General features: G+C 43.1%; 1 protein-coding gene across 1 annotated transcript in view; it reads right to left on the bottom strand.

The window, feature by feature from the left end:
• The window catches only part of PPP1R1C (protein phosphatase 1 regulatory inhibitor subunit 1C), a 54731-nt gene extending 52214 nt beyond the window's left edge, over positions 1-2517 (bottom strand). Inside the window, 2 exon segments of the mRNA XM_063341437.1 lie at positions 2065-2189; positions 2192-2517. Of these exon segments, the coding sequence (XP_063197507.1) occupies positions 2065-2189; positions 2192-2315 (249 nt within the window). The 5' untranslated portion in view covers positions 2316-2517.
• Between the last annotated feature and the right edge of the window lie 10940 nt (positions 2518-13457).

The raw sequence follows: 13457 nt of genomic DNA, 5'->3' as shown, positions 1-13457 counted from the left end.
AAAGCAAAGGCATGGGAGAGAGCTTTCCAAAATACCTTTAGGATTTGCAATCATCCTGAATAAGTTTTTGGACATGTATTGCTGACATGTATCAGTCATATCTTAAAATACTAACATTTAGCTTTGCTTCAGAAAAATGAGCTTATGTGTGCAAATACCTAGTACTGTCATAGCTCTCACAAGTAATCATTAATATTTTTTAAGTGCAACTGAGAGTTGATATTGCTTGTATGCCTTCCAATGAATTGATGATATTTCTAAATTGTGGCCAGAGGCGTTACCAGTGTTCTTTAACTAAAGAAAAACAATACTTAAGACTTTCAGAACAATATTTTCAAAGAACACTATACAATAGATCTTTACATATCAATATATAATCCCGAATTGTATGCAATTCTTCTGATTCAGAGTTCATTTCCTTTTCCTTCAGAGTTAAGTCCTTTTGTTCCATTAACACTGGTTGAACTACATGATATTGGACTACCCTCCTATAATGCACACATTTGCATTGAAAGCTTTGTGTTACTTCACTGAAGCCTCCAGGCTATTGATATTTTACTGAATTCAAGAGGGGGAACAAGAGTATTTAAACCAGGAACCATTCTGACACAAAACCTCAATGTCAGTGTGTTTGATCTTTTTCAGTTGCTGAGCCAACATCTGTATTTAGCTGGGTTCAAATTTTGCTTTCGGAGGTGTAAATGGAAAATTACATCATCAGGGTTAATGGGTTTATTCCAGATTAGCGTAACTGTAGCTGACAGCAGAATTTACTACTTTAATTTCATCACACACCCACAGTGAAACTGCAGAGGGCTTGGAATTAAACTCACAACATAAAAAAAGGACTGCCCATAAATACTGGGCAGAATTTGGGCTACATCATTTTAAAAGCCATGGGAATTCCAGGAAATCCTAATCCTACGGTTCTCACGGATTTCAGAAAAATATCAGAACACATCCTTCTTGAATTCATTGCAGGACTGTTCCCTAAGGTATAGACATCTCACAGCTCAGAAGTACCTATGGACAAAATGAAGACCCGCACCAATTCTCTCCTGCACCCTTCTAGTATTTCTTCATTCAGTGGTCACTCACAACTCATCGTTTTCTGGCAAAGGCGGCTGCCTTTTAAGAGACACGACATCAGAATATTCAGGAAACCAGATACCTGTCCTAAAGGTGCAAATAATTTCATAGCTAATGGCGTGGAACTGTCAAGGTTATAATATTCCCCTGCTATCATCTAAAACTAGACTTACCAAAATAGAAGCAAATGTCAAGAAGGACTTGGACTGAGAGAAATATACTGGGTCACCTAATTATGATTTAACCAGCTTTTCTCATAAGATTCTCTGCGTCCTTCTTTATGCACATCTATGCATATCTGTATGCAATAATAGATATTTTTTCCTCCTTAGACGTCTGTATTGCTATATATATTATATGTATGTGTATGTTTGGGAGTGAGTCAAAACCTAAAATAGCACACAAATAATTCCAATGCAGACATAAGTCAGGCATATTTCTACACTTATATATATTTCAAATATATAAACCAATGTAACAATGACATGAAGAAGACTGTATAAAAATACAGGAGGTAACGGAAGTGATAACTATTGTGCAAAACAGAACCCACACTCGCATTTTCTCATGTTAAAATGAATGGTAAATAAACTGCCTTCTGTGCAATATTTCCCTTTGGTACCTATTATCAGCTTCATGTACAAATAATACACTTTAGTTGATTTGTTGAGAGTGTGTATTCATGCGAAATGTATGTATTAGGATGCAAGCCCAGTTATAGAAAAGGCACAACAAATATATACTGAATAAATCTACCCAAGGTAAAGCAGCCTTGTTCTGGCTAGAGGACTTCTCCTCCTCCCTCTTTGGGTCTACCCGGACTCTGCTATAACCTCCAGAGCATTTAATCTATAGTTACACTACTATAAGGTAGAAACGCGTTTAGGCCACAAATATTACCTGTTCTCACCCCACATCTTGCCCCCATTCCTACCCCATTCCCTCAAAACACCAAAAGAAACTCATCTTCCTTACCTGCTCAGCTGCCTCGGGATCTATTTGACTCTGAAACAGCGGCACAGCAAATTGTATTTTTTTAGGGCTGTTGGGCTCCATCGTGATGCTGAGGTGAGTCAGGCGAGAGAAGAGCCTGGAGCTGGAGACTCGGTCTGCGCCGCTCCCCGGGTACCCTCCCCACAGCCAGGCTGGGTGCTCCTCAGTAACAGCTGTAAGTCCCGACTTAGCACAGGAATCTGCGTGAGCCGAGCAACTCCCTTATTCCACATCCACGGAGATGCCGACAGCTTGGCTATTTACTTTTTTTTTTTTTTCCCTCCCCTCTCCCCTCTCTTCTGCAGTCCTTCAGATCCTCTCAGCACAAAGCTGAAAGGAACAATAAGCTAATTGTGTACCAGTTCACTTCTACATATGCCAAGCATTCACTCAGAAGCTAATTGAAAATGCAATACTAGCATTGCATGGCCTGGAGCCCTGGGATTTGAAAAAGAGGATCTCTCCACCGTACATTACTAACTGGCTGCTCAGAAGTGCAATGCAAGCTCCCTCTGAGTATTGCTGATGGGCTCTTAATTATTGATGAACACAAATCAGGAAGTTTTCAGATTTTGGGGGTGGAGGTAGCAGGAGGGGTGGATGCAATAATTCCATCTCTGTTACAGTCTGCCAGAACCGCTCTCCTGTTCTCATGTATCAAACAATTGCCTTTGCTCTTTCAAACCCTTTTCTAAACCTCTTCCAGGAAGATTTTTGATGATGATGCTACACAGAAGCCTACGCTTTCATGAAGCTTATCCAGTATGCTAAGTAGGTTTGCACCTTAGGGTGGGTTTGCAGATTTAGACCGCGATTCCTTCTGGTGGGCTCCATCTCACATGATTTCAGATACTAAGAACATCCATATCTAAGCCAGCTATCTGGGCTCCCTCATGCTAGACACATCAAAGGGCACTTCACCCTATCCTAGTTAAGTGGAATATAGCGTTTACTGGAGATGACAACTTCTCTCCATTAACCCTAGAAAAAGTAAAGATGACTCAGACTAGTTACCTTACTTTTAGATGGCTAAAATTCAGTGGGCCAGATTCTACTTTGGGGTACAAAATCTGTGCTTTCTTCCAAGACTAGAAAAAGAATTTGGTCAATCATACCAATAGTACCTTTTGGCGAATATAATTGATTTCTGCTTTTTATTAATTCAAAAGACATGTATGAAATGATACACAGCGGCTACTGACTTGTTGCTTAGAGCACCTGACTGCTGCCAAGCAGGAGAGCAGAGCTCCTGCAACAAAGGTGTGCTTGATGCCAAAATTGCATCCCCAGGTGGGGAGATGCCCTAGAACCAGTTGAAAGGGGTATGCTGAAAGCTTATCTCTAATCACAGAATCACAGAATCATAGAATCATAGAATGTGTTGGGTTGGAAGGGACCTCTAAAGGCCATCTAGTCCAACCCCCCTGCAGTAAGCAGGGACATCTTCAACTAGATCAGGTTGCTCAGAGCCTCATCAAGCCTGGCCTCAAATGTCTCCAGGGATGGGGCCTCCACCACCTCTCTGGGCAACCTGTGCCAGTGTCTCACCACCCTCATTGTAAAGAACATCTTCCTAATGTCTAATCTAAACCTACCCTGCTCTAGTTTAAAACCATTGCCCCTTGTCCTATCGCTACATGCCCTTGCAAACAGCCCCTCCCCAGCTTTCCTGTAGGCCCCCTTCAGGTACTGAAGAGCATCAGGCCAATCTCCTGTTACATGCTACCACAAATTGGGAAGAAAGAGAAAATGAGGTACAGCAGGAAACCCCAGACTGGCACAGGCTATCACAAGGATGAGGCTACCTGCAGAGACAAAGTGCATTTTGGCCAGCTTTTTGGAGGGCTTTCTCTCAACAGGGAAGGGAAACACAAACAGCCAGAAGGAAGAGCAAACAGATGAAATTCACAGAGAGGAGTAATAAGTTAAGTCTGCTTCTGACAGGCTGCAGTGAGGAAACATAGAAGCAGCTGAATTCCGAGCTGAAGGTGGATGTCACCAAAACTCAGAGGAATTTGAAAATGTGTTTCTTGTTCAGGCCACTGAAAGCACTAAGGATTTTCACAGGTTTATTCAGAGTCACTGCATATTTTCCCACCTGCGCCAGTGGAGGAGGCAGGGAAGGAATGGGGATCACAGCTAAGAACAATGCACAGGCCAAACACAGCAGAATAAACAAGCAAGTCGGAGATGGAATATTTGTTTGGCTTTGATTTATACAAACGAAAAATGTTAACCTATTATCGGAATACCAGGGTATTTCTGAACAGAGGCAGGCACACCAGCTAGATGGTTTATGAAGAACGTGATCAAGCTCAGGAGATAAGAATAATCTAAAATTTAAAGACCAAGTTGACTCCATGATCAAAAATAACTCTCAACGAGGGCTGAAATGTCCCTCCTCGTCCAAATCAAAACTACTGTGTACCATAGTGGTTCCCAGCTGACAGCTAGTAGCTGGCAATTTTCCTATTAAATTTATTGTGATAGTTTAGGTGGCACTATCTTAGAATTGTAGGACCAGAGAAGAGTCCCACTTGGAGGGGACTTCTTGAGATACCTGGTCCCATAGGCTGCACAAAGCAGGGCCCAACATCAGGTTATCCTGGGCCCTCTCAGGTTGAGTCCTGAATATTTTCAGCGCTAAGGTGAAATGCTCAGTTTTATTTACCACAGCAAGTGGAAGAGGTGCACAGAATAGTGATGTTCAGTGTTTCGTACAATCATTTTTAAGCCTTCATTATTCTTACAAAGATGAATAATTATTTTCCTTATAGTCTTCCACAGACAATTAGAGCTTGAGCACAATTGCAGCAGTTCTGCTGGTACAACTAAGAGTCTGAGACAAAAAAGTAAGAGAGGCACACGCCGCTTTCACTAAGGACAATTAGAGAGTTGCTTTCAGGACAGTGTAATTATCCAATTTCAAAAGACCTTCATGAACAGACATGCCATTAACTTCAATGGCAGCTTCAGGCATAGCAGATATATACACAGGGATACACCTGGGGGGGAGGACATACACAGGGATCTGAAGTTGTGGCTTTTCTCTGATAAATTTTCATACTTGAAAGAAAATAACTTTTCTCAGTCCCCGATAACGTGAGAAAAATGTTTTCCAGCAGTTTTGCTATTATATATATTAATAAATAGTATATTTTAAACATCAGGTTTCTCTATGAAAAAACTGTTCACCATAGAATATCTATTATAGCTGTCTATGAAACTTCACACATTAAATTATGCTACAATTACAGTGTATGTTACTGTAATACGGGAGCTATAATTCTCATTACAGAGGCTTAAAATTTCTTATGTTCATGGTAAAATCAGTTGAAAAAACACATTCAGATAGTGAAAAAATATCAAAACATTAAAAGCTCAAGGGATTATAGAGGTGTGTTTCAGCTCGAGATTGCCAGACATTGCTGTCTAAAGGAATCACGTCTCAAAGTCATTGCTAGCAACGGTATCTGAGAAAAAAGCTCAACAATCACATGAAGAAACAAACCAACAAAACCACTTCTTGGCAGGTTCAGAAGGGAGCCAGATGACAGGACAGGACAAAACACAAGGAGAAATCCTTAATGGCACTGCTATGCCTCGGACGATGAGATGTGGAGATAACTTGCCTCTGCAGCTCTCCTCTCTGTGCCTATTTGGAGCTGGCTGCCCAGCGATCTTCACATGCACTATAACAGGAAAAGTATTTTTAAAATAGTATAAGAGGCATATTTCAGAGCACACTCGGATATAGCATTTCAGGATTACTACATCAGCTCACTCTTACACCTAATTTGCCGTACTAGATGTCTCCAGGCAAAGTGTGCTTGCATTTTCTATAGACTGCATCATAGTCTGGGGAAGAGCTGAAATGCATTTAAGTACTGCCAAATCCTTTTAGCTCATCTTCTGTTTTAGTGCACTCCCCACAATGTTTCAAATTCCTTCATGATTCAGCTAAAACTATCATGGAAGGAAAAATAAGAATAACTTGTCTATGATCTTTCCTTCCTATGTCATTCACTAGGTTGTGGTAAGAAGCGCTGCCTTTTAATATATCTTACTGCAGTGACGAGCCATCAGAGTGTTCACGACAAAGTTCCCGCTTGAGATATTTTCCCTGTTGTGTTAGGGGAGGTTTTTTTGTTGTTTTTTTTTTTTTTTTTTACCCCAGCCAAAGACAGAGGCTGCTGGGAAGGGAATTCAAGGGTGTCTGCTCTGCACCCTCCTTACACAATTTCTGTTGTGGCTGTGATTGGCCTCAGCTTCTCCGCTGTGGTCAGGGACTACTGCAACATCAGCCTGGCAAGGAGAGGAGAGAGCTGGAGCTGCTTGTGAAGCCAACCTACTTAGGACTTTTGCTCCTAATTTCACCAGTGCAGATGCAGGGAAGCACTTGGTTACAGTTCTCTGATCCACCAGGCTGCCTTCGCAGAGCAAAGGAAGTGGTACTCCTTCCAGCATGTCTCTTAGGTAATAATTTTAATTCCCATTGTCCCATTATAGCCACTGATATGTGAGAACCTTTGCAAAGATGTGTTGGTCCATGCTTTCCCCAGGCTCTCCGATGGGGACCTCTCCTCTCCTCAGCATCTCCCCAGCAGCATTGGGGGAAGAACCACTGCAGAGCACTTTGCTTCCTGGCTGCTTTCTGCGACAGCCAAAGTGGACTTTAGTGTGCCCCTTCATTCTGCCCTTTTCTAACAAAACGACAAACAGTCTTTTCACTGCCTTCGTCCATACAGAGGCACCAGTTTCGCAGCTCTTGGTGTTGGTCATGAATGCTGGACACAGTCTTTGCTGTCCGCACCATACCTGTTCATGGACAGGTTTTCCTCTTGGTGCTCTACACCGGGCATTGCTCATAGGTGCTAAAATCACATGCAAGCCTTCCAAGACTAAACAATGACATATTCAAAATGACCCTGAAAGTTTCCTTTCAGAACAGCTAAATACAGGCGTTGCAAGGAGGGCGGCTCCCACTCAACTGCTGGAAACACAGTTTGCTATTTATATGCAGAAAATGCAAAGAATTTAAAATCTGCAAGGGTGGGAGAAAGTAGAGTGGATCATGGCTGTCTCGTGAGCAGTTGAGCGCTGCTGCAGGCAGGTCAAGAAGAAGAACAGAAAGTCTTGTTGAGCAGCAGCAGAGTAGGTGGGACATTCAGCGAGAGCTGTTGGCCTACGAACCAACTAACCCGAACTTCCATTGCCATACTCATCCACCAAACAGCAGGCTTGGACACGCTTACGTACTAACCACAGACATGGATTCATAAAGACTAGATAAGAAAAAATACAGCTATTTCTATTTACACAAACCTTCAGTTGAGATAATCGTTCCTTAGCAGTATAATTTTAATCATAAGCAGTTTAAAGTTACCTTCATCTGAGGCCATAAAAACTGGTATTATCCATCCAAGTCTTCCTCTGGGACTTGCAGCTCTCCAGACTGTCAAGTAATGTACAGACATTTACTGGTAGGTGCTATCCACTACCATCCATAGAATAGACACATCCAAACACAGGAAATGAGCTGGATTAATGGGACATAACCTGATTAGACAGTGAAAAGATCCACGTCTAGTGTGGGCTATAGTTCAATAGTGCAGAAATCAAAATTCTGGTACCAGTTTTAGGGAGGTGTTTCAGCAGGAAGTCATGCTAGAATTTGCTTCCTTACCAAGAAGAGGGTAAATCTAATACATTTTTCAATAAACTTAACTACTGTTGGCAGTTTACTTAGAGTTCAGAATGACATTACATTATTTCCATATTAAATCTTTAATGCAAAAATTGACTGATTATACCATAGAATTAAACAATTTAAATATAAAATTGAGTTTCTACTGTAATTTTTTTTGAATGCAAAAGTTAAGATACAGACCACAAAGAATCTGAACAAGGAATGAACTTCTACAGTTTCAGAGTCTGAGTTAGAAAACTCAGTGTACAAACACACTCTACCAGGCTAAAAATGGAAAGTCACCAACTGGCTACAAAAGTTGTTCGGAGCAGCAGGAACGTGTCTCCTCCATGAGTAGGGACATGCCAGGAGCTGAAGGTACCCCAATTCGGGCTGTGCCCTCTCTGCAGCCCCATGGGGCCTGAAAGCAGCAGCAGAGCTAGAAGGCATCACGCAAAATTCGTCAGGGATTAGTCCAAACAAAAAAACCTTCTCCATGCAGGCTGTCCTTAAATTGCGGAACTCATCGCCACAGGATGCTCTGGACACCAAAACATTACAAGAGCTAGAAAAGCAATTAGATACATTCATGGAAAATAAATCCCGCAAGGATAGCACCGCTGGCCAGGAAATCCCAGAGCCACCACCTGGTGAGCACGGGAGGACAGAGATGCTCCCCACGCTCACCTGGGGCTACGCTCTTCCCAAAGAGCAGCATTTGCTCTTGGCCACTGTGGGGGTGAAGGTACGGAAGGGGCTGGACCTTTGGTTTCCTCTGCTGTGGCTGCTCTGATGTTACCAACTGCAACAGAACTCCAAGCGTTTTGTGAGCCCGCACTGCTACGCTCCTTCTACTTAAGAATCACAGAATCACAGAACGGCAGGAGCTGGAAAGGACCTCTGGAGATCATCTAGTCCAACCCCCCTGCCAAAGCAGGAACAATGAATCGCTTTGCCGAGCTTTCATTCCATACTTATGCCAGTGCAAAAATATGTCCAGGTGTTAATTTTCCTGCACCTCACCCCGCCCCCCCCAATAGTAACGATACCTAATTTATTAAGTACATATTTAAAACCTGCATTGTTCAATCTTTAGTACAGGACATTGCCCTTCAAAATCACTTCCCTTGTCCTCACGATACTTTAAAAACAAAATGTAAAACTAGAGCTTAACACACAAAACTAAAGAGAAATATTTTTGTACATCTTTTCTTAAAAAATTGACTCTAAAACTCCCTAATATGTTGTTGCAAATAACAGACAGAAAACAAGACTACTTCAGAAAATAAAAAATGAGAAACTCTACATTATTATACAAAGACTCACAAATGAAAAATACCCTTGAAAGCAGGTGTCTGTACCAAAGACTTCACGGTAAGCAAAACAGCTACTTGCTCACTGAGGCAGTTCTTGCATTTCATTCTGCTGCTTCCTCAGTGCTACCATTTAATTACTTAACAATTGTCCGTGCTTTCCCCTTTCATCCTGTCAAAAAAAGAGAAATATGTTTCCATATATAATATTCACCATCACTCGGGAAGCATCTATGCCGAATTGCCCGATACACAAGCTACTTGGAATCACCAAGTGATTTTGTTTCTTTTAAAAAAAAAATAAAATTCTTGTCTCTTATTGTTACAACTTTTGTTATAACAATCTCGGTCATTATTATTCTACGGCATGAATATGAAGGATTACCATCACATCTAAAATGACATAGGAAATATTAAAGTAAATTTGCATTACGCCAAGTTAATAATATGAGTTTCTTGTTTTTCTTGAAAATCAAATCATGTATTATTTTGGCATTATCATAATTCAGAAGAAAGTGTTGCATTGGACTGAAGCCATCTAACCAGCAGTTACTCTGTTTTATGACATCATCCAAGTTTCAGAGTTTTGGGTTTGTTTCCTATTGAAAAAAAAAACAAAACCCTCCAAAAGAGAAATGCTCCAGTAGTTCAGGCATGATTTTGTTTTACACTGCTAGTCATGTCTTGAATTACTCCAGTTACCAAATTGGGCTCTTCTTCCGTCTCCTTAATTAGTATCTTCCTGTGGCCAGTTTCATTGAAAGAGATTCATCTGTGGAACAACCAAATTGAAGTGTTCTGGCCTATGCTGTATTTCAAGTGTAAGCCATTTGCTCACGCAGAATCCAAAGGCAGCACAAACACTGCCCCTCAAGACTCAGTAGAGCATCAGTGGTTGCACTGTATCAGCAAGGCTTTAAATTCTTACCTTAAAAGAGACAGCAATCAGAGCAAACCGGTCCTTAGGAGATGCATAGCTTGAAGCATCTTGGGCATCACTTGCCTTCTAAAAGCAGGCTGTCAAGGGCTTGCCCACCACGCAACTTGAGAAGAAGCAGAAGCTGCAGGGCAGCCTTCCCTCTGTGGTCAGCAAAAGTGCCTGAAAGAACTTCAAGTGCCCATCAGTTCCTTCAGGAGGGGCAGGGGCGCTTTGAGTCCTCTCTCCAAACAGAGTTGCAGACACTGCTGGCAGCAGGGGCCTCTCCTGCTGCGTACTCACCCCTGGTCACGTAGCTGGGTCCATGGACATACTTGGTCCTTTCCTTTTCAGGGCACACTCATGGCACTGTGGGCAAGCGGCAGCAGCATCTCATGGGCATCGCAGCACTAACCCAAGCGAAGCCGGGGGCTGCTCCTGCCTTTCCAGCCATTGCCTCCAGCTGCCGAATGCTGAGATGTCTCCACATCATCTCAGCAGGGGTCATTTTTGAAGCTTTCTGCTGCAACAATGGGGGCTAGAAACATGCTTTTACTCACCTTTAAAAAAAAGAAAGAAAATCCAAGTACGAGGCCCCCAAACCTCTGCCTGATTTGGGCTGTCCCATAAGCACATACTGCTCTGCAGCAGGGCAAAGACAAGTCTGTTTTGCTACCAACAGGGATGTAGCTGTGCTGTACCCACAGAAAACAGCTCGCTCTTAGGGTTTCCAAAATCATAGAATCATAGAATCATAGAATTGCTGAGGTTGGAAGGGACCTTTAAGATCATCGAGTCCAACCTTTAACCTACCCTGACAAAAGCCACTTCTAAACCATGTCCCTCAGTGCCCCATCTACCCTTCTTTTAAACACCTCCAGGGATGGTGAATCCACCACCTCCCTGGGCAGCCTATTCCAATGTTTAATAACCCTTTCAGTGAAAAAATGTTTCCTAATATCCAATCTAAACCTCCCCTGACGTAACTTGAACCCGTTTCATCTCATCCTATCACTTGTCACCAGGGAGAAGAGGTCAGCCCCCATCTCTCTACAACCTCCTTTCAGGTAGTTGTAGAGGGTGATGAGGTCTCCCCTCAGCCTCCTCTTCTCCAGGCTAAACAACCCCAGCTCCCTCAGTCGTTCTTCATAAGGTTTGTCCTCCAGACCCCTCACCAGCTTTGTAGCCCTTCTCTGGACACGCTCCAACACCTCAGTGTCCCTCTTGTAGCGAGGGGCCCAAAACTGAACACAGTACTTGAGGTGGGGCCTCACCAGTGCCGAGTACAGGGGGATGATCACTTCCCTAGTCCGGCTCACCACACTATTCCTGATACAGGCTAGGATGCTGTTGGCCTTCTTGGCCACCTGGGCACACTGCTGGCTCATATTCAGCTGGCTGTCAACCAACACCCCCAGGTCCTTTTCTGCCAGGCTGCTTTCGAGCCACTCTGCCCCAATCCTGTAGCGCTGCATGGGGTTGTTGTGACCCAAGTGCAGGAACCGGCACTTGGCCTTGCTGAACCTCATACCGTTGACCTCAGCCCATCGGTCCAGCCTGTCCAGATCCTTCTGCAGAGCCAACCTACCCTCAAGCAGATTAACACGCCCGCCCAGTGTAGTGTCATCTGCGAACTTACTGAGGGTGCATTCGATCCCTTCATCCAGATCATTGATAAAGACATTAAAGAGAACCGGCCCCAGCACCGAGCCCTGGGGGACACCACTTGTGACCGGACACCAACTGGATTTAACTCCATTTACCACCACTCTCTGGGCACAGCTGTCCAGTTAGTTTTTTACCCAGCAAAGAGTACACCGAGTTCAGGCCATGAGCAGCCAGTTTCTCCAGGAGAATGCTGTGGGAAACAGTGTCAAAAGCTTTGCAAAAATCCAACGCCAAAAATAAGGCCCTTGGTTTTATACTCCTGCAGCCAACTGGCATACACAAAGAACACTACTACAGTGAAGTTTAGAAAAGCATCAAAAATATCTCTGGCATTACTGCTGGCTTTATTCACAGCAAATTTTGATTGACAAATATTTATCAGCCACTAATAAAGCTTTTTTAATCTGCACAGAATTCATATCAAATCGCAGTCTGGCAGAACAAAAAGACAACTGTAATTTGCAAGGAAAGTAGCAGTTTCAATCATTAAACAAAAGAAAAACCGTCCACGCTCAGAAAATCATTACAGCTGAATTAACATTACTAAAGGTCAAGCCACCCAGGTTAGGTGTGTGTCCAATAATAATGACAGTTGTTCCTAAGGCACAAGCAGCACTGTCAATAGAGGTTGATACCAGCTCAGCTTAACTCATGTGACAGCAGTGCACGACCGTTTATTTTTTTCAAACAGGAGTTTATAGACCTTCTTACATCTAGATAAATGTCACTCAGAAAATATTAGCTGGAAGAGTCTTTAAGAATGCCAAAAATCTGTTATAAGGCTTATGGAAAAATAGGTGCTTGTATATTCATTAGTTTCAGTACAGTTTTTAGAAATGTCATTTTGAAATGTCTTTATTTTAAATTATGCCAGAACTCCACAAATCTGCCTTCCATCAGCTGGATGAAAAATTGGCACCATTTTTCGTTTCTCAGGATATATTAAACATTAGGCTCTGCACTGCTGAGATCAAATGTTCTTACACGCTACAAGCTGAGACGGCCCAGACGCTGCAGGATGTTACCTCCGAGTGACTTTTCTGGCCGGAGCGGCGAGGAGCCAGGCTGCCGCACCCGCGTGGGACGCTGCTGGCAGCCACCGCTCGACGGCCGCCGGCTCCTCCACTGCTTTCCTCTGTTGCTCCTCGAGTGCCAAAGTTGCCACCTTTCTTGCAATTTCACTTTGAGTTGTACATGGGCACAGGACCTACGTTATCAGTCGAGTGTGCTAATTAATCTGGCTGGGGGACAGTTGGAGAAGATTTTGGGTTTGCGTGTCTGCGAAGGAAGGTTGCGGGCACTCAGTTCTGCCCGGTTACTCCCCAGGGGCATTCTAGGGTGGAACTGTGTACTCACGCAAGTTGCAAAGGAAAGCAGAAACCTACGGCAGCTTACCACCTCATATGGACTGCTGGACATAAGTGCTGTCGGAGTTTATATTTCAACTTTTAAATACGTAGGATAAGGTTTTCAGGAAAGCTCTGGCTCTACTCACAAGGACAAGCTCTGAGGAGAGGTCAAGCCCAACCAAATTCTTGGAGCCACAACAGGAGCCAACAGCTTTAAGAGTTTGGTTTTAAGTGCCAACATTTCTCTCGAATTTCTCTCTCCCATTTCCTAAGCATATAGGGGTCCCCGGAACATCTGAAAGCTTTTGGAAACCCAAGTCCTGAGCTTGCCTGCTGTTCTCCATTCCGTGTACCATTTGATCAAATCTATGTTACTTACTTTGCTTAAGAGTAAACCATGCACAATGAAAAACACTGACACAGATTATAGGCAAAATAAA

The sequence above is a fragment of the Chroicocephalus ridibundus genome, chromosome 7, assembly GCF_963924245.1.
Source record: "Chroicocephalus ridibundus chromosome 7, bChrRid1.1, whole genome shotgun sequence".
Taxonomy (NCBI): domain Eukaryota; kingdom Metazoa; phylum Chordata; class Aves; order Charadriiformes; family Laridae; genus Chroicocephalus; species Chroicocephalus ridibundus.
This window is presented reverse-complemented; position numbering and strand designations above follow the sequence as displayed.